Source organism: Amblyraja radiata, chromosome 31, assembly GCF_010909765.2.
Source record: "Amblyraja radiata isolate CabotCenter1 chromosome 31, sAmbRad1.1.pri, whole genome shotgun sequence".
Taxonomy (NCBI): domain Eukaryota; kingdom Metazoa; phylum Chordata; class Chondrichthyes; order Rajiformes; family Rajidae; genus Amblyraja; species Amblyraja radiata.
Genome location: NC_045986.1, coordinates 31,302,720 through 31,323,194, shown reverse-complemented (window position 1 = coordinate 31,323,194; position 20,475 = coordinate 31,302,720). Strand labels below are relative to the sequence as shown.

At 46.3% G+C, this 20,475-nt stretch overlaps 1 protein-coding gene across 1 annotated transcript; it reads left to right on the top strand.

Annotated features, from left to right (window-relative positions):
• The first annotated feature begins 483 nt into the window (after nt 1–483).
• Nucleotides 484–20,186, top strand: a3galt2 (alpha 1,3-galactosyltransferase 2). The gene is made up of 5 exons (XM_033048454.1): nt 484–679; nt 5,160–5,240; nt 15,279–15,374; nt 17,832–17,969; nt 19,190–20,186. Exons 1-5 carry the CDS (start codon nt 642–644, stop codon nt 19,884–19,886), a joined length of 1,050 nt encoding a protein of 349 aa, XP_032904345.1. The 5' UTR covers nt 484–641; the 3' UTR covers nt 19,887–20,186.
• Nucleotides 20,187–20,475: the final 289 nt, after the last annotated feature.

Here is a 20,475-nt window from a genome sequence, read left to right as displayed (position 1 = left end):
TGGACAGTTGCTCGATCTCTCTTCTATACTCTGACTCATCCCCATCAGTGATACGTCCCACAACAGTGGTGTCATCAGCGAACTTGATGATGGAGTTCGCACTGTGACTGGCTATGCAGTCATGAGTATAGAGTTAGTACAGCAAGGGGCTGAGCACGCAGCCTTGAGGTGCTCCCGTGCTGATTGTTATCGAGGCTGACACATTTCCATCAATACAACAGACTGTGGTCTGGGAATGAGGAAGTCGAGGATCCAATTGCAAAGTTTTGCGAGTTTGGTAACCAGCTTGGAGGGGATGATTGTGTTAAATGCCGAGCTGTAATCTATGAATAACAGCCTGACATATGAGTTTTTGGTGACGTTTTGTGTCGAAACCCTTCTTCAGATTATTAAGGATAATAATGGGGGTGGGGGGGGGGGGGGTATCTGTGTGTGTGTGTGTGTGGGGGGTGTCTGTGTCTCTGTGTGTGTGTATGTGTGTGTGGGGGTGTCTGTGTGTGGGGGGGGGGGGGTGTCTGTGTGTGGGTGTGTCTGTGGGTGTGTGTGTGGGTCCATAGCCGCGCCTCCTCGCCGCTCCAACAGCGACCAGCGCTGGTCCCGACACCGCGCCACAGCCCGGCTCCCTCCACACGGCCCTGCCCATGACAGCCATGGGGACCAAGTGCATCTCCTGCCTAAAGTGAGTGGCCTCTCCTTCTATCCCTCTCCCCCCCTCCTCCCACCCTCTCCCTCTCCCATCTCTCTCCCCCTCTCCCCTTTCCCCCCCTCTCTCTCCCAAACCTCAATGAACAGGGTGAAGTTTCTCAGCCTCCGCTCACTGCTTATTCCAAAAGACGATGAGGTGTTTTGCGTTTGCATTGAGACGTGTGTTTGGTTAGATGCTGCTGCACCCGCTGAGTTTCCCCAGCAATTTTGTGTACCTTTGTTTGGTTAGATGTTCGTTAACTTTCTGAGATGCGCAGATTGTTGTGTTTTGAGACAAAGACACCGAGAGACAGAAACAGAGAGAGACATGGAGATATGAAGAGAGACAGAGACGGAGAGAGAGGCAGGTAGAGAGAGGCAGAGACGGGGAGAGGGAAGCAGAACTGTAGCAACAGGCGGTGCCGGGGCTGGGGTGGGGGGATATATTGAGCGGGCAGATAGATGTTGGCGAGTGATCAGGTCGGGCAGCGGGCGGTGAGCTACAGTGCAGGGGTTTGTCGCTCTGACCCCACCTTGTCTCTCGCTCTAACCCTCGACTGCTGGGAAAGAAATCAAGCAACGCTACTGATCAAACGAGCAGCGAGAGAGAGAGGGACACACACACACACACACACACACACACACACACACACACAGAGTGCTGGAGTAACTCAGCGGGTCAGGCAGCATCTGTGGAGAACATGGATAGGTGACGTTTCGGGTTCGGGTTTGAAGAAGGTCGCTACCCCAGTCAAGTCAAGAGAGTTCATGTGTCATATGTAACCGAAAGGAACAATGAAATCTGTAAACACAGTCTTCGATGGATGGGACAGATATGCAGGAAGGAACTGCAGATGCTGGTTTAAACCGAAGATAGACACAAAGTGCTGGAGTAACTCGGCGGGACAGGCGGCATCTCTGGAGAGAAGGAATGGATGACGTTTTGGGTCGAGACCCTTCTTCAGACACGTCTATCCTCCACAGACGCAGCCTGGCCCGCTGAGTTCCTCCAGCACTTTGTGTTTTGCTCGTATTCCAACATCTGCGGTTCCTGGTCTCGACTGATCTTTCTCGCTCAATTAAACAACGTTGCAAATGAGAATGAGATATTGAATTGAATTGAATACGCCAATATACACATACAAGGAATGTGTATATGTACATTGTCTGAAGAAGGGCTTCGGCCCGAAACGTTGCCTATTTCCTTCGCTCCATAGATGCTGCTGCACCCGCTGAGTTTCTCCAGCTTTTTTGTGTACACATACAAGGAATTTGCCTTGGTGCTCTGCTCACAAGTAACAACACGACATACAGTAAACAATTAAGAATAAAATATTATAATTTAAACATGGGAAGAATTAAATAAAATACCAGAGCAAAAGGGAGGCTACAGATGTTTGGTTATTGAGTAGAGCTACTACTCGTGGATAAAAACTGTTTTTATGTCTGGCTGTGGCAGCTTTGACAATCCGGAGTCGCCTTCCAGAGCCATCAGGCTATTAAACCTGGCTCGGACAAAACTCTGATTATTAGCAACCACTTTCTGTTATTTGCACTACCAGTTTATTTATTCATGTGTGTATATATTTATATCATGGTATATGGACACATTTATCTGTTTTGTAGTAAATGCCTACTATTTTCTGTGTGCTTAAGCAAAGCAAGAATTCCATTGTCCTATACAGGGACACATGACAATAAACTCACTTGAACACTTGATTCAAAGAGTTTGTGGCCAGGGTGAGAGGGGTCAGAGATGATCTTGCCCGCTCGCTTCCTGGCCCTTGCAGTGTACAGTGCAGGGTCGATGGGCATCCCGGCGTGGTGGAGACCAAATCATCGGGAATTTCGAGCTCTCTTCTGGGATGTTGCGATTTTAAAATAAAATGCGCGACCACCTTTGAGTGAATCTTTATCCAGTTATCCGAAGATAGAAACAAAATACTGGGGTAACTCAGCGGACAGGCAGCATCAATGGAGAGAAAGAATGGTTGGCGTTTCGAGTCATAGAAACATAGAAAATAGGTGCAGGAGGAGGCCATTTGGCCCTTCGAGCCTGCACCGCCATTCAATGCGATCATGGCTGATCATCCACAATCAGGAACCCGTGTCTGCCTTCTCCCCATATCCCTTGATTCCACTAGCCCCTAGAGCTCTAACTAACTTTCAAATTCATCCAGTGAATTAGCCTCGACTGCCTTGTGTGGCAGAGAATTCCATAAATTCACACGTCTCTGAAGAGCCGAGAGGCTTCGTCAACTGGCCAGGGAAAGAAGACATATATACGGTGATGTAGAGAGACAGAACAAATGAATAAGCGACATGCAAAAAAGAAACGATGATAAAGGAAACAGGCCATTGTTAGCTGTGGTTATTTGGTAATTCCATGGACATTTCTGGGGGGTTTGAGTGCAGCATTTTCCACGTTGCTCCAGAGACGCTGTCGGAGCCGCTGAGTTACTCCAGCGTTCTGTGACTATCTTGTACTGTGAGACCGCGTGAATCCCATTTCACATCAGTTGGTTGTCCTGATGTTGGTTGTAAGCTGTGATGAAATGACTAATATGTTTATGTTGACAATTGTCACGTGTACCGAGTTTCAGTGAAACGGTTTTGTTTGCACGTTGCCCTATGAAATCAGATAACATTCTCCATGAATTCAGTCAGCCATGAGTGCAACAGGGGGAGCAAAGGGAACGGCACCACAGTGCAGAATGTGGTTGATCAGCATTGAGGAGGGTTGCATAATCAGGGCTGCATTCAACTCTGGAAGGACCGTTTAGAAGCCTGATTACAGAGGGGAAGAGCTATTCCTGAGTCTGGTGAAGGACTTTCAATCCTCTCTCTACCTTCTGCCAGAAGAGAAGATAGAATGACCGGATGAGCTGCACTAGATTATGTTGCTGCTTCCCGGAGGCAGCGTGAAGTGTAGATGGAGTCAATGGTGGGGAGTCTGATTTGTCTGATGGTCTGTGGTAGACAAAAATGCTGGAGAAACTCAGTGGCTGAGGCAGCATCTATGGAGCAAAGGAATAGGCGACGTTTCAGGTCGAGACCCTTCCTCAGAAGGCAGGAACGGGGTACTGATTGGGAATTATCAGCCATGATCACAAGGGCCAAGGCCTACTCCTGCACCTATTGTCTATTGTCGGGCAGAACTCCAGCATTTGTGTCTGTCTGTGGTTAAAGGAAAATCAAATAACTCAAAGAAAAAGGTTCAAAGGTTCAAAGGTTATTTATTGGTCACATACACCTAGGTGTAGTGAAATGCTTCTTGCCAATGCAGCACATAAAGAAAGAATACAGACATAACATTAATAAGAGATTTAAACATAAAGAACATCCCCCCACAATGGCTCCCACCATGAGGGAAGGCACAAAGTCCAGTCCTCAACCCCAGTTCACCCATAGTCGAGCCAATTGAGGCCTCCACAGTTGCCTCTACGGAGGCCCGATGTTCCTGGCCGTTCTCGCCGGGTGATGGTGCTCCGGCGTCGGGAGAATCCTCACAGCGGCATGGGACACCTGGAACGGCCGCTTCCGTACTGGAGGCCGCGGCTTCCAACGCCAACAAGGCCGCGCCGGATGGAGCTCCACTACTGAACTACAACTACAAAATATAAAGGGCTTTTAGCCTTGTAATGTTCTGGTTTACCACTGTTGTTGAAATGGAATCTGTTGATTCTTCAAAAAGGGATTGAGGTTACTTAGAATAGGAGTTTCAGTTGAGTTTATTGTCCTGTGTACCGAGGTACAGAGAAAAACTTTTGTTGCATGCTAACCAGTCAGCAGAAAGACAATACATGATTACAATCGAGCCATTTACAGTTGTACAGATACATAGAAACATAGAAACATAGAAAATAGGTGCAGGAGTAGGCCATTCGGCCCTTCGAGCCTGCACCATTCGCCATTCAATATGATCATGGCTGATCATCCAACTCAGTATCCTGTACCTGCCTTCTCTCCATACCCCCTGATCCCTTTAGCCACAAGGGCCACATCTAACTCCCTCTTAAATACAGCCAATGAACTGGCCTCAACTACCTTCTGTGACAGAGAATTCCAGAGATTCACCACTCTCTGTGTGAAAAATGTTTTTCTCATCTCGGTCCTAAAAGATTTCCCCCTTATCCTTAAACTGTGACCCCTTGTTCTGGACTTCCCCAACATTGGGAACAATCTTCCTGCATCTAGCCTGTCCAACCCCTTAAGAAATATAGTCCGAGGGTCACCAACGAGTTAGACAGTGGTTCTGCACCGCTCTCTAGTTGTGGTAGGATGGTTCAGATGCCTGATGACAGCTGGGAAGAAACTGTCCCTGAATCGGGAGATGTGAGTTTTCACACTTCTGTACCTGTTGCCCGGAGGAGATGAGAATGGAATGATTGGACAGCGCTGTAGATAAGTTGCAGGGTAGATTGAATGGCGTGTAACACCATGACTGATGTGTGTGTCTCTCTCTTATTATTCAGGTACCTGGCGATGAGACAGAAATGCTTGTGTTTACTTCTCATCTTCACTGTCTATTCACTGGTGAACCCTGCGTTCTTCAGGTAAGGAACTATCCACACGATAGAAGGTGCCCATTGGTTTTCAGTTGGGTAGCGTTGAGTCAGTCTGCTGCATTCGAGACTGTATGCTCCTGGTCTCTGGTACACCTCACGCTGCCTCGGCAAGGTCAGCAGCATCATCACAGACCAGTCGCACCCCGGCCACTCCCTCTTCTCCCCTCTCCCATCAGCCAAGCGGTACAGAAGTGTGAAAACACACACCTCCAGATTCAGGGCCAGTTTCATCCCAGCTGTTATCAGGCAACTGAACCATCCTATCACAACTAGAGAGCGGTCCTGAGCTACTATCTACATCATTGGAGACCCTCGGACTATCCTTGATTGGACTTTGATTTTTTATTTGAATGCACACCTATTTGTTCCCCTCCCCCTCCACCCACATTCCTTTATCTGCCTTCCCAATTTGCAACTTCAATCCCTTTTATAACACCTTCGGTTTTAATCTCTGGCTTTTGTTCCAACCACCTGACGATCAAATCCCCCTCGCCTGTGTCCACCTATTACCTGCCATGCTTTGTCCTGCCTCTCCTCTCTCCCATCTTTCTATTTACCCCCCCCCCCCACACCCAATCAGTCTGAAGGAGGGTCCCAACCTGAAACGTCACCTATCCATGTTCTCCACAGATGCTGCCTGACCCGCTGAGTTACTCCAGCACTCTGTGAAACGTCACCTATCCGTGTTCTCCACAGATGCTGCCTGACCCGCTGAGTTACTCCAGCACTCTGTGAAACGTCACCTATCCGTGTTCTCCACAGATGCTGCCTGACCCGCTGAGTTACTCCAGCACTCTGTGAAACGTCACCTATCCGTGTTCTCCCCAGATGCTGCCTGACCCGCTGAGTTACTCCAGCACTCTGTGAAACGTCACCTATCCGTGTTCTCCACAGATGCTGCCTGACCCGCTGAGTTACTCCAGCACTCTGTGAAACGTCACCTATCCATGTTCTCCACAGATGCTGCCTGACCCGCTGAGTTACTCCAGCACTCTATGCCCTGTTCTGACTGTCTACCCTATCTATTGCTCTCTGGTTATAATGTAGTCCGTGTACAGTATAGGATGGCACGATGCCGCAGTGGTAGAGTTGTCCCTCACAGCCTCAGAGACACTGGTTCAATCCTGACTACGAGTGCCGTCTGTACGATCTCCCTGTAACCCAGTGGCCTTTTCTCCTGGAGCTCCGGTTTCCTCCCATTCTCCAAAAACATACGGGTTTGTAGATTAATTGGCTTCAGTAAAATTATAAATTGTCCCTTGGGTGTAGAATACAACTAATGTACGGGGTGATCACTGGTCGGTGGGCCGAAGGGCCTGTTTCTGCGCTGTATCTCTACTACACTGACCAGGAAACACACATGGGCTGTTGAGCTGCCTGGTGTGGTCTTCATATAACAATCCCTCTCCAATGTAAGTAGTTTCCCCACATAGAGAGTTGTGCATTAAGATTGTGTCCTGGCTGCAATAATCCTGATCAATGCTGGACAACGTAGAGAAAGATCACAGTCACAACGACTAACAAAGGAACTGTTCTGAGGAATGTTCTTCTCTCAGTTTGTGCAACTGACACGTTGCGATCATATGAAGAGATGGCAGCTCCCCAAACTTGTCCTTTGAAGCAAAATCATGAAATATTAAGTTGCAACAATGTCCAGCCTTTTATCTGATAAAATGCAAGCGTGAACATAATAGGCAGGTGCAGAAAATAAAGGCGACTTCATTAGCATTGCCTGTAGGCAGAGGGCAGGAATAATAGCAACAATAAACTTGGAGGTAAATAAAGATTTGATGTCCATTTCCAACTACCGAGCCTCAAAGTTGCTTAACAACCGTTCCAGCTATGTGTTTTGATTCTGTTTGTACAAAATAATGCAGTGTTTGTTTGACAATGTTCAGCAGTATATATCCTAGAGAGTTACCAGGTCAGTGCTGAGACTACAGCATTCAAATCAACCATTCGGCCCAATTGATACCAGCTGCTGATAGACATAAAAAGCTGGAGTAACTCAGCGGGTCAGGCAGCATCTGTGGAGAACATGGATAGGTGACGTTTCACAGAGTGCTGGGGTAACTCAGCGGGTCAGGCAGCATCTGTGGAGAACATGGATAGGTGATGTTTTGGGTCGGGACAGAAGCCTCATCACTGTGCCATACACATTTCTTATTTTAGTATGGAAGTTCATAAGGAATAGGAGCAGAATTGGACCATTCGGCCCATCAAGTCTACTCCACCATTCAATCATGGCTGATCTATCTCTCCCTCCAAACCCCATTCTCCTGCCTTCTCCCCATAACCCCTGACACCCTGGAAGATATAGTCACAGTCATAGAGTGATGCAGCAGGGAAACAGGCCCTTCGGCCCAACGAGTCCATGCCGACCAGTGATCCCCGCACACTAGCACAATCCTACACGCATTAGGGACAATTTACACTTATATTTTAAGTGTTTTTGACAGAAATTCTTGAACTTTGGAATGCAATCAACAGTTTCCATTGAAGTGAACAGGAAATGTCTTTTTAATTTATATAACTTTGCATAACCGAACATTCTCAAACTGCAACCTCTCAGAAATGTAGGAATATCGCTAACTCTTCCTTCAGTTTGGCCCCTGTCCTTCCTCTCAGGAGAAACTATAGGGTGATTTCACCAAAGGTCAAATGAGCGTAGATCCCCACTCACGTGACTGCAAGATTTAACTGGAGGACATATGTCACTTCCGGTACATGTTAGTGAATGGGAAAACATGCACTTTCACACCCATTAAAAACATGGAAAACGGCCGATTATTGAGCTGCAATTTACTGTACCAGTCGGGGTGACCGTGAAGCACAGCGACCTAAATTTTCAGTCTAAAAAAAAGATAGAAAGTAAAGTAAATTCAAGAGGGAGTTGAAGGTGCAAAAAGAGCGGAAGTGCTTAGCAGACATTTGCCGTGGAGATTTAAAGATCCAAAATATCGGGAATTATCGCGTTTGCTCGCTGCATTTCATCAAAAGTGGCATTATTGACTTTTTATCTTTATTCATTAGTTATATGAAAAGTATTAAAAGTGAACAATCTGTCATTAAAATTGCTAAATCGAGGAGAATTCCCTGCTATTGATTTGCACTAATTATGCTGATATCTCGGTTTGGTGGCGTGTCTGATTGAAAGTCCAGGAACCTGAGTTTGGAGTTGCCTGGCCGCCTGTTACCGAGCCCTGGGGCGGTGTCATCTCCCTCTCATCTCTACACCTGTAATGTGTGTGTGACCAGCCTTGCTCACCCGACTCCCCCGCTGGGAATTCTGCGTGTGTGGAATAAACCCTAGACTGTGTCAGTGAGGGGTTGTTTACATTGGCATTGGGGACGGAGGGAAGATGCCAGACAGACAGTCCCACTGCAGAGTACATATGGCCCTGTAGTCTGAGTCCGGCCACCGGCGCGGCTCTCATAGAAACATAGAAACATAGAAATTAGGTGCAGGAGTAGGCCATTCGGCCCTTCGAGCCTGCACCGCCATTCAATATGATCATGGCTGATCATCCAACTCAGTATCCCGTACCTGCCTTCTCTCCATACCCTCTGATCCCCTTAGCCACAAGGGCCACATCTAACTCCCTCTTAAATATAGCCAATGAACTGGCCTCGACTACCCTCTGTGGCAGGGAGTTCCAGAGATTCACCACTCTCTGTGTGAAAAAAGTTCTTCTCATCTCGGTTTTAAAGGATTTCCCCCTTATCCTTAAGCTGTGACCCCTTGTCCTGGACTTCCCCAACATCGGGAGCAATCTTCCTGCATCTAGCCTGTCCAACCCCTTAAGAATTTTGTAAGTTTCTATAAGATCCCCTCTCAATCTCCTAAATTCTAGAGAGTATAAACCAAGTCTATCCAGTCTTTCTTCATAAGACAGTCCTGACATCCCAGGAATCAGTCTGGTGAACCTTCTCTGCACTCCCTCTATGGCAATAATGTCCTTCCTCAGATTTGGAGACCAAAACTGTACGCAATACTCCAGGTGTGGTCTCACCAAGACCCTGTACAACTGCAGTAGAACCTCCCTGCTCCTGTACTCAAATCCTTTTGCTATGAAAGCTAACATACCATTCGCTTTCTTCACTGCCTGCTGCACCTGCATGCCCACTTTCAATGACTGGTGTACCATGACACCCAGGTCTCGCTGCATCTCCCCTTTTCCTAGTCGGCCGCCATTTAGATAATAGTCTGCTTTCCTGTTTTTGCCACCAAAATGGAGAACCTCACATTTATCCACATTATACTGCATCTGCCAAACATTTGCCCACTCACCCAGCCTATCCAAGTCACCTTGCAGTCTCCTAGCATCCTCCTCACAGCTAACACTGCCCCCCAGCTTAGTGTCATCCGCAAACTTGGAGATATTGCCTTCAATTCCCTCATCCAGATCATTAATATATATTGTAAATAGCTGGGGTCCCAGCACTGAGCCTTGCGGTACCCCACTAGTCACTGCCTGCCATTGTGAAAAGGACCCGTTTACTCCTACTCTTTGCTTCCTGTTTGCCAGCCAGTTCTCTATCCACATCAATACTGAACCCCCAATGCCGTGTGCTTTAAGTTTGTAAACTAATCTCTTATGTGGGACCTTGTCGAAAGCCTTCTGGAAGTCCAGATACACCACATCCACTGGTTCTCCCCTATCCACGCTACTAGTTACATCCTCGAAAAATTCTATAAGATTCGTCAGACATGATTTACCTTTTGTAAATCCATGCTGACTTTGTCCAATGATTTCACCACTTTCCAAATGTGCTGCTATCCCATCTTTAATAACTGACTCTAGCAGTTTCCCCACTACCGATGTTAGACTAACTGGTCTGTAATTCCCCGTTTTCTCTCTCCCTCCCTTCTTAAAAAGTGGGGTTATGTTTGCTACCCGCCAATCCTCAGGAACTACTCCAGAATCTAAAGAGTTTTGAAAGATTATTACTAATGCATCCACTATTTCTGGAGCTACTTCCTTAAGTACTCTGGGATGCAGCCTATCTGGCCCCGGGGATTTATCGGCTTTTAATCCATTTAGTTTACAATTCAATTTATTGTCATTTGGACCCCTTGAGGTCCAAACGAAATGCCGTTTCTGCAGCCATACATTACAAACAAATAGACCCAAGACACAACATAATTTACATAAACATCCATCACATTGCTGTGATGGAAGGCCAAAAAAACTTCTCTCTCCACTGCACTCTCCCCCCCCCCCGATGTCAGAGTCAAAGCCCCCGGCGGGCGATGGCGATTGTCCCGTGGCCATTAAAGCCAAGCCGGGTGATGCAAGGTCGCACACCGGGTCTTGGTGTTAGAGCCCCTGGCGTGCGCTCGCAGAGACCCGCCGCCATTCCAAGCCACGCGGGGCGGTGCTGTAAGGCCCCGCTCCAGGAGCTCTTCAACCCCGCAACTCGGGCGGGAGAAGTCGCCGCTGCGGAAGCCCCGAAAAGCGGTCTCCCTCCAGGTACCCGCGGGCTCCCGGTGTTACCGTCCGCCAAACCCGCAGTTGCAGCCACCGAATCTCCGGGGGTCGGGTCGCAGCAGCGTCCACCACAGCTCCACCCGCTCTGGACTCGGCCAGCTCCGCGACGGTGAGGTGAGTAGTCGGCACCAGAGCCCCCGGCCTTCCTGTTGGAGGCCGCTCCTCGTTGCAGCCCCAACGACAACGGAGACCCGACAAAGAAAAGGTCGGGTCTCCCGTGCAGGGAGAGATTTAAAAGTTACCCCCAACCCCCCCACACCACCCCCACCCCCCCACACACATACCCCAACAAAAATAACAAAAACTACATAAAAACATAGACATAAAATAATAAAAACGCAGACGGACTGCAGAGGCCGCAGCTGACGAGAGTCGCGCCGCCTACCGGATACTCAACACCACTTCCCGGCTAACCTGGATTTCACTCAATTCCTCCAACTCCTTTGACCCGCGGTCCCCTGCTATTTCCGGCAGATTATTTATGTCTTCCTTAGTGAAGACGGAACCAAAGTAGTTATTCAATTGGTCCGCCATATCCTTGTTCCCCATGATCAACTCACCTGTTTCTGACTGCAAGGGACCTACATTTGTTTTAACTAATCTCTTTCTTTTCACATATCTATAAAAACGTTTGCAGTCAGTTTTTATGTTCCCTGCCAGTTTTCTTTCATAATCTATTTTTCCTTTCCTAATTAAGCCCTTTATCCTCCTCTGCTGGTCTCTGAATTTCTCCCAGTCCTCTGGTATGCTGCTTTTTCTGGCTAATTTGTACGCATCATCCTTCGCTTTGATACTATCCCTGATTTCCCTTGTTATCCACGGATGCACTACCTTCCCTGATTTATTCTTTTGCCAAACTGGGATGAACAATTTTTGTAGTTCATCCATGCAGTCTTTAAATGTCTTCCATTGCATATCCACCGTCAACCCTTTTAGAATTAATTGCCAGTCAATCTTGGCCAATTCACGTCTCATACCCTCAAAGTTACCTTTCTTTAAGTTCAGAACCATTGTTTCTGAATTAACAATGTCACTCTCCATCCTAATGAAGAACTCAACCATATTATGGTCACTCTTGCCCAAGGGGGCACGTACAACAAGACTGCTAACTAACCCTTCCTCATTACTCAATACCCAGTCTAAAATAGCCTGCTCTCTCGTTGGTTCCTCTACATGTTGATTTAGATAACTATCCCGCATACATTCCAAAAAATCCTCTTCCTCAGCACCCCTGCCAATTTGATTCACCCAATCTATATGTAGATTGAAGTCACCCATTATCACGGTTTTGCCTTTGTCGCACGCATTTCTAATTTCCTGTTTGAAACCATCTCCAACTTCACTACTACTGTTAGGTGGCCTGTACACAACACCCACCAGCGTTTTCTGCCCCTTAGTGTTTCGCAGCTCTACCCATACCGATTCCACATCCTGCAAACTAATGTCCTTCCTTTCCATTGCGTTAATCTCCTCTCTAATCAGCAACGCTACTCTCACTCAACTCACGCTGAAAGATCTCGCCAGCCCTTTGGCTCGCTTTCACCGCCCTCGCTGCAACAACCAACTCACTCTGGGCGTTTTTGTCCAGTGCTCTGGTATCACCCGCCCGGCAGCCTCACATACAGAGCGACAACTGACATTCTTCACCATCCCTCAGGTTCCTGGACTTTCAATCAGACACGCCACCCAACCGAGATATCAGCATAATTAGTGCAAATCAATAGCAGGGAATTCTCCTCGATTTAGCAATTTTAATGACAGATTTTTCACTTTTAAAACTTTTCATATAACAAATGAATAAAGATAAAAAGTCAATAATGCCACTTTTGATGAAATGCAGCGAGCAAACGCGATAATTCCCGATATTTTGGATCTTTAAATCTCCACGGCAAATGTCTGCTAAGCACTTCCGCTCTTTTTGCACCTTCAACTCCCTCTTGAATTTACTTTACTTTCTATCTTTTCTTTGGACTGAAAATTTAGGTCGCTGTGCTTCACGGTCACCCCAACCGGTAGAGAAAATGTCAGCTCAATAATCGGCCGTTTTCCATGTTTTTAATGGGTGTGAAAGTGCGTGTTTTCCCATTCACTAACATGTACCGGAAGTGACATATGTCCTCCAGTTAAATTTTGCGGTCATGTGAGTGGGGACCTACGCTCATTTGACCTTTGGTGAAATCACCCTATTGGCCCAATGTAATACAAATTGCAGATTTATAGCAGGCAGGATTTAAAATCTGAAACAAAGCAGATTTAGAATTGTATTTAGGAAATAATGCCTATGAAACTGCCAGAGGTGGTAACGTCATTGCTAATAGTCATGGAGTGATACAGTGTGGAAACAGACCCTTCGGCCCACACCGCCCAACAATGTCCCAGCTACACTAGTCCCACTTGTCCGCGCTTGGTCCATATCGCTCCAAACCTGTCCTATCCATGAACCTTCTAACTGTTTCTTAAATGATGGGATAGACCCAGCCTCAACTACTCTGGCAGCTTATTCCATGCATGCTTTGTGTGAAAAAGTTACCCCTCGGATTCTTATTAAATCTTTTCCCCCTCACCTTGAACCTATGTCCTCTGGTCCTCGATTCCCCTACTCTGGGCAAGAGACTCTGTGCATCTACCCGATCTATTCCTCTCATGATTTTGTACACCTGTCCTGGCAACATCCTTGTAAATCTTCTCTGAACCCTTTCAAGCTTGACAATATCTTTCCCTTCTGAAACCAATCTGCTAGTGATTCCCAGAGTAAATACAAAACATGGGAAAGCAGGATTTAGTTACTATGCAACAAATAGCTGGAATAAACTTCCTGAAGATTTAAGACTTGCCTCAACTTTGACCACTTTTAAAACAAGACTGAAAACTTTTATGTTTACTTTAGCTTTCAGCTAAATCTTAACTACATTGAACTTTTAACTTTTGCACTTTTTATAATGCATTTTTAATTTTGCTTTTCTTTTCTTTTAGTTCTTCTATTTTATTTCATTTTATTATTTCATTTATTGTATGACATGTCTTTATGTGAAGCACTTTGAGTCTGCCTCGTGTATGAAATGTGCTATATAAATAAAGTTGCCTTGCCTTGCCTTGCCTATAACATGGTGCCCAGAACTGAACACAATATTCTAGATGCGGTCTCACCGACATCTTATACAACTGCAACATGACCTCCCAACGTCTATATTAATGTCCTAATGTCTTGGTTTCCTTGTTTTGATTAGTTGCTTTATGCCAATGCTGTTGTGGTCCAAGAATCTTCACTTCCCGGTGATGGATGTGGACTCGATACCAGCTGTTTTTGTGTTAGCCCTACCCAATTAAAGCGTTAAACCATCCTTACATATCCCTCAGCGGTAGAGTTGCTGCCTCACAGCACAAGTGACCAGGTTCCATCCTCACCATGGGTGCTGTTTGTACGGAGTTTGTACATTCTCCCCGTGATCGCGTGGGTTTTCTCCAGGTGCTCAGGTTTCCTCCCACACTCTAAAGAAGTGCAGATTTGTAGGTTAATTGGCTTGGGTAAAATTGTCCCTTGTGTGTGGGATCGTGTTCATGGATGGGGCTCACCTGTCTGCGTGGACTCAATGGGTCGAAGGATCATTTTCCACACTGTACCTCTAAACTAAACTAAACTAAAAACATTAATACAATGCTGCACTGAACTGCTAAGAGACGATGCATTAGATGCAGTCAACTGTTTCACAAGGGTTGCCCATCCTGCATGAAGCCCTTTGATCGGTCTGTTCCATGGGGGTAGTTCTATGCACCAAGATTCCTCCTCTAAGGCATGACAGCCCCATAGAAATGTTTGGCCACTTTTAAATCATTTACCCAGAATTTTCAATGTGCAATCAGTTAAGAGCAGTGGGAGTGATCGGGCTAGACGTTAGGATGTTGTTGATGTCAGATAGATGTAGGGCCGTGCGTGGATATGTGACATTCCGGGTCTGGATCCATCTTTAGACCGGCTGAAGAATGGTCCTGACCCCAACCATAACCGATCCACGGTCTTCAGAGGTGCCCTCTGACCTCCTCAGTCACTTCAGCATTTTGTGTCTTTCCTTGGAAAACCAGCATCTGCAGTTCCTTGTTAAAGGGGCCAATGTTGTTCAGCTGGAATTGGGAGCGGAGAAAATTTACAAGGATGCTTCCAAGACTAGGGGGCCTGAGTTATAGGGAGAGGTTGGGCAGACTAGGCCTTCATTCCATGGCGTGCAGGAGGATGAGGGGTGATCTTACAGAGGTGTATAAGATCATGAGGAGAATAGGTCAGTCTTTTACCCAGAGTAGGTTAATCAAGAACCAGAGGTCGAGGGGAAATTTTTGACAGGAATCTGATGGGCAACACAGAGGGTGGTGGGTGTATGGAACGAGCTGCCAGAGGAGGTAGTTGAGGCAGCCAAGAGTTTGCTGCCTGCATTGTCTGCATTTCTTGTATTTGTAATTGTATTCAACTGCATTTAATCCATCTGTATTTCATCGCATTTAATAATATCCAAGCTAACACCATTCAATGATCTGCCTTCAGGTTTCTGGAAGGCCTCATTCCCATGGAAAAGTGTAATTTGCCCAAAGGATTCAAGCTGAAGCCTGGGAACCATGCCGACAACTATCTGGATTATTGGTTGGTGCCATTTTATTCTCAAACATCAGTCAATTGTCTATTGGATTATGGTGTTGTGGGAACTCTTCCATTGGCTGAAATTGCCATCTGTATGTTTCTGGGGCTCTTGTTGGATTGGCCTTCCTTCAATGGCCAATGTCTTGAGGCTGGTTTTGTTTGCAGATGATACAAATATTTTTTGTTCTGGGGAAAATTTAAAACAGCTATTGGATAAAATAATAAAAGAAATGGGTAAATTGAAAAGTTCAAGTTCAAGTTCAAGTGAGTTTATTGTCATGTGTCCCTGTATAGGACAATGAAATTCTTGCTTTGCTTAAGCACACAGAAAATAGTAGGCATTTACTACAAAACAGATAGGAATAAAATTTCATTAAATCTGAGTAAAACTAAAATAATGTTATTTGGTAATTGTAGAATAAATACACTAGTAAGTATAAAGATAAATGGGGTGGAAGTTGAAAGAGTGCATGAAAATAAATTTCTTGGGGTTATAATTGACGATAAAATAAGCTGGAAATCACATATTAAACATGTAAAATTAAAATTGTCAAAAAGTATCTCTGTATTATACAAAGCCAAGCAAGCTCTGGATTACAAATCACTCCGTATTCTTTATTGTTCATTAATTTTATCCTACTTAAATTATTGTGCAGAAGTCTGGGGTAATAACTATAAAAATTCGATACACTCATTAACCATGATGCAAAAAAGAGCAATTCGTATTATCCATAATGCTAAGTATCTGGGTCATACGAATCCATTATTTTTAGAGTCAAAATTATTAAAATTAGAAGATTTGGTTACATTCAAAACAGCTCAGATAATGTTTAGGGCCAAAAATAAATATTTACCTGGAAACATTCAAAAATTATTTAACGAACGTGTGGGGGGGTTACAATTTAAGAGGAATGTTTAACTTTAAGAAACAAAAAGTCCGTACGACTAGAAAAACCTTTTGTATTTCGGTTTGTGGAGTAGGAGTGTGGAATAAATTGAACGGGGAATTAAAGCAATGCACAAACATGAATCATTTTAAAATGATATATAAAAAAATAATTTTCAAGGGGTACAGGGATAGAGGGGATGGTTGACAAGTGGGGGTTAATGTTTATCTTGCTTTACTATTGTTTACTTATGTTTGGGTACTTCAGATATGAAGTTTGTATGTACATAATAGTTGTATGTATATATATGTCTGTAGGTATTATGGGAAATTGCCTAGGGTAGTATTATTATTAGTAATTAATTGATTTTTAAATATGGTAGAAGTGTTGGGGAAAAGGGGTGAGATTTAATAAGTTATTCTTCTTCTCACTCCTTTTCGAGCTTGTACAGACACAGAGTTGGACATTGGAACTTTGCTTTTGTTCTTCTCATTGCTTTGTAAATATTGATTGTAATGTCCAATTGTTTGATAATTTCGATTTTGTTACTATTAATGTCTTTAATGTCTTTACTTGTTCGGAATAAATAAATAAATAAATAAATTTTAAAAATGAATGGGCATTGGGAGCTTGGCGCATTAGGTTAGTTTAGAGATACAGCACAGAAACAGGCCCTTCGGCCCATCGTTTCCATGCCAGCCAGCGATCCCCGCACGCTAACACTATCCTACGCACACTTAGGGACAATTTACAATTTTACCGAAGCCAATTAACCTACAAACCCACATGTATTTGGAGTGTGGGAGGAAACCGGAGCACCCGGATAAAACCCACGCAGGTCACGGGGAGAACGTACAAACTCCGTACAGACAGCGCCCGTAGTCAGGATCGAACCCGGGTCTCTGCCGCTGTGAGGCAGCAACCCTAATGCTGCGTCACCCTTTTGCCTGATGGGAGAGGGGAGAAGAGGGAGTGGCCAGGGTGTGACTAGTCCTTGATGATGCTGCTGGCCTTGCCGAGGCAGCGTGAGGAAATGGAGTCAATGGAAGGGAGGTTGGTTTGTGCGATGGTCTGGGCTGCGCCTACAATTCGCTGCAATTTCCTGCGGTCTTGGATGGAGCTGTTCCCAAACTAAGCTGTGATGCATCCTGATACAATGCTTACACTGGTTGAATGGTTCTTGAATAGCTGTCCTTTGAGTCAACACGTCCTCCTACCACAAAGCACAACTACAGATGCTGGTTTTCCCCAAAGACAGACACAAATGTTGGAGTAACTCAGCGGGAATAACTCCGAGCCTGAAGAAGGGTCTCGACCCGAAACGTCACCCATTCCTGCTCTCCAGAAATGCTGCCTGTCCTGCCGAGTTACTCCAGCATTTTGCAATGAAGCCTAACAATGCCATCTGCCCCTGACATCGCTGCTCTCAGATAGATGCATGTTGGCCTTCAATGACTTGTACACAAACCCTTGAACATCAATTTTGGGCAACCCCTTCAGAGCATCTGAACTGGAGATGAAAGATGTGGAAATGGAGGCTGTTTCTCTCAGCTGTCTTTCCTCCTCTCTCTAGGACCAGGACGGATGTGCAAACCTGTACAAAATGGAAAGCTCCAATCATATGGGATGGCACCTTCAATGCAGCGGCATACGATGAGATGTACAAGAAGCAGAACATTGTTATTGGTCTCACGGTCTTTGCAGTTGGCAAGTATGTTATAAAGTCTGACATCGCAGAAACAGGCCCTTCGGCCCTACTTGCCCATGCTGACCAACATGCCCACACTAGTCCCACCCGCCTGCGTTTGGCCCATATCCCTCGAAACCTTTCCTATCCTGTGCTGTAAACAATTTCATTATCAAACTCTACCTGCAGTGAATAAACCTCGCACACGAACACTATCCCACACACTCCAGGGACTATTTACATTTGTACCAAGAAAATTAACCAACAAACCCGTACGTCTTTGGAGTGTGGGAGGAGACCGAAGATCTCGGAGAAAACACATGCGGTCACGGGGAGAACGTGCAAACTCCGTACAGACAGCACCCGTAGTCGGGTTCGAACCTGGGTCCCGGGCGCTGTGAGGCAGCAACTCTACCGCTGTGTCACCCTGTGGTCAACATTAATGGTATTAGTGGAGAGCAATGATGGGTTGTTGCAAGGGTGGGCAAGGATTGATTTGGTGACCATTACCTGGGACTGCCAACATTGGCTTCTGCTGGCTGTGTCCTTCACTCACACACGTCTGTGGTCAGCTGGGCTCGGAAGCAACAATCAGGGTGGTTGTGTGGACATAACGTATATTGGAGAAGGAACTGCAGATGCTGCTTTACACCAAAGTGCTGGAGTAACTCAGCGGGACAGGCAGCATCTCTGGAGAAAAGGAATGGGTGACGTTTCGGGTCGAGACCCTTCTTCAGACGAGGCAAGGGAGAGAGAAACTAGAATACATGATCACCCAGTTACGAAACACTTCAACTCCCCCTCCCCGTCCCACACTGACCTTCCTGTCCTGGGCCTCCTCCATTGTCAGAGTGAGGCCCAGCGCAAATTGGAGGAACAGCACCTCATGTTTGGCGGGCAGCTTACACCCCAGCGGTATGAACATTGACTTCTCTAACTCTTCTCTCTCTGTCCCTCCCCCACCCTAGTTCTCCCACTAGTTTCACTGTCCTCCTGATTAATTTGACTGTTTGTACGCATACTTGCCACCTCATCCAACAATGAACCATTCTACATTTCCTTGAACAACGTCTGCTTTGATCTGACATTTTCACACCTTACCCTTCCATATCTCTAGTCTCCCTCTCAGGGTTGAGACACTTCTCCAGTCAGGCATTCCTTCTGTCCAGAGATGCTGCCTGTCCCGCTGTGTTACTGCAGTGTGTATGTGTGTGGGTGAGTTTGTTTGTCTTTGTATATTTCAGTTACCTAGACATGTTCCTGGAGAGATTCCTGGTGTCGGCTGACGAGCACTTCATGCCGGGGTTCCCTGTCATCTACTACGTGTTTGTGGATGACCTGGCCAAGCTGAGAAGGATCAGCGCGAGGCTGAGTAACAGAGGGATGTTGTGGGAAGTGGCTGTGGAGAAGCAGAGGCGATGGCAGGATAACTCCATGTCACGCATGAAGCTGATCAAGGAGTTGATCGAGACTCGAGTGAAGAATGAGGCGGATTACATCTTCTGCTTCGATGTGGACCAGCATTTCAGTGGGCGCTTTGGCACGGAGGCGCTGGGCGATTCGGTAGCGCTACTCCACGCCTGGTTCTACAGGAGGCCCAGGTTCCTGTACACGTACGAGACTAACCCGCTATCCACGGCTTACCTGCAGAGTCGCGGTGACTTCTATTATCATGCGGCCGTGTTTGGTGGTACGTGGCAGAACGTGAGGCGGTTGACCGAGGCCTGTCACAGGGGCATCTTGCAGGACAAGCAGCGCAAGGTGGAGGCACAGTGGCACGATGAGAGCCATCTCAACAAGTACTTCTGGCTTCACAAACCCACCAAGATCTTGTCTCCAGAATACTGTTGGGATCCTGCCATAGGCTGGCGTACTGACATCCACATCTTCCGGCTGCAGTGGGTCAGGAAACAGTACGGGGCCAGTCGGCCACTCGTCTGACCGGCCGACAAATTGCATCCATCGATTATTCAATTAGTTTTAGTTAGAGATACAGCACGGAAACAGGCCCTTCGGCCCACCGAGTCCGCGCTGACCAGCGATCCCCCTACAAGAACAACACCCTGCACACACTAGGGCCAATTTACACTACACCTACAAACCTAGAAATATGCATTTCTGCAGCCTTCGCTCAAACCAAACTGTTTGAATGACAATAAAAGGCATTCTATTTCTAGGTTTGTAGGTTAATTGGTTTGGTATATGTGTGAATTGGCCCTAGTGTGTGCAGGGTGTTGTTCTTGTAGGGGGATTGCTGGTCAGTGCAGACCCGGTGGGCCGAAGGGCCTGTACGTCTTTGGAGTGTGGGAGGAAACCGGAACATCACGCTAGAGGCAGGAAACATGTTCACGATGTTGGGGGAGTCCAGAACCAGGGGCCACAGTTTAAGAATAAGGGGTAGGCCATTTGGAACGGAGATGAGGAAACACTTTTTCACCCAGAGAGTTGTGAATCTGTTTCAGAAGGCAGTGGAGGCCAATTCGCTGGATGTTTTCAAGAGAGAGTTATAGTAGATAGAGCTCTTAGGGCT

What these genes read in the sequence shown, in the direction of transcription:
- a3galt2 (XM_033048454.1), top strand. Translation starts at nt 642, where the DNA reads ATGACAGCCATGGGGACCAAGTGCATCTCCTGCCTAAA. An exon ending in AAGTGCATCTCCTGCCTAAA is followed by an intron (nt 680 to 5,159) that starts GTGAGTGGCCTC and finishes CTTATTATTCAG; the next exon opens with GTACCTGGCGATGAGACAGA. An exon ending in GACAACTATCTGGATTATTG is followed by an intron (nt 15,375 to 17,831) that starts GTTGGTGCCATT and finishes TCCTCTCTCTAG; the next exon opens with GACCAGGACGGATGTGCAAA.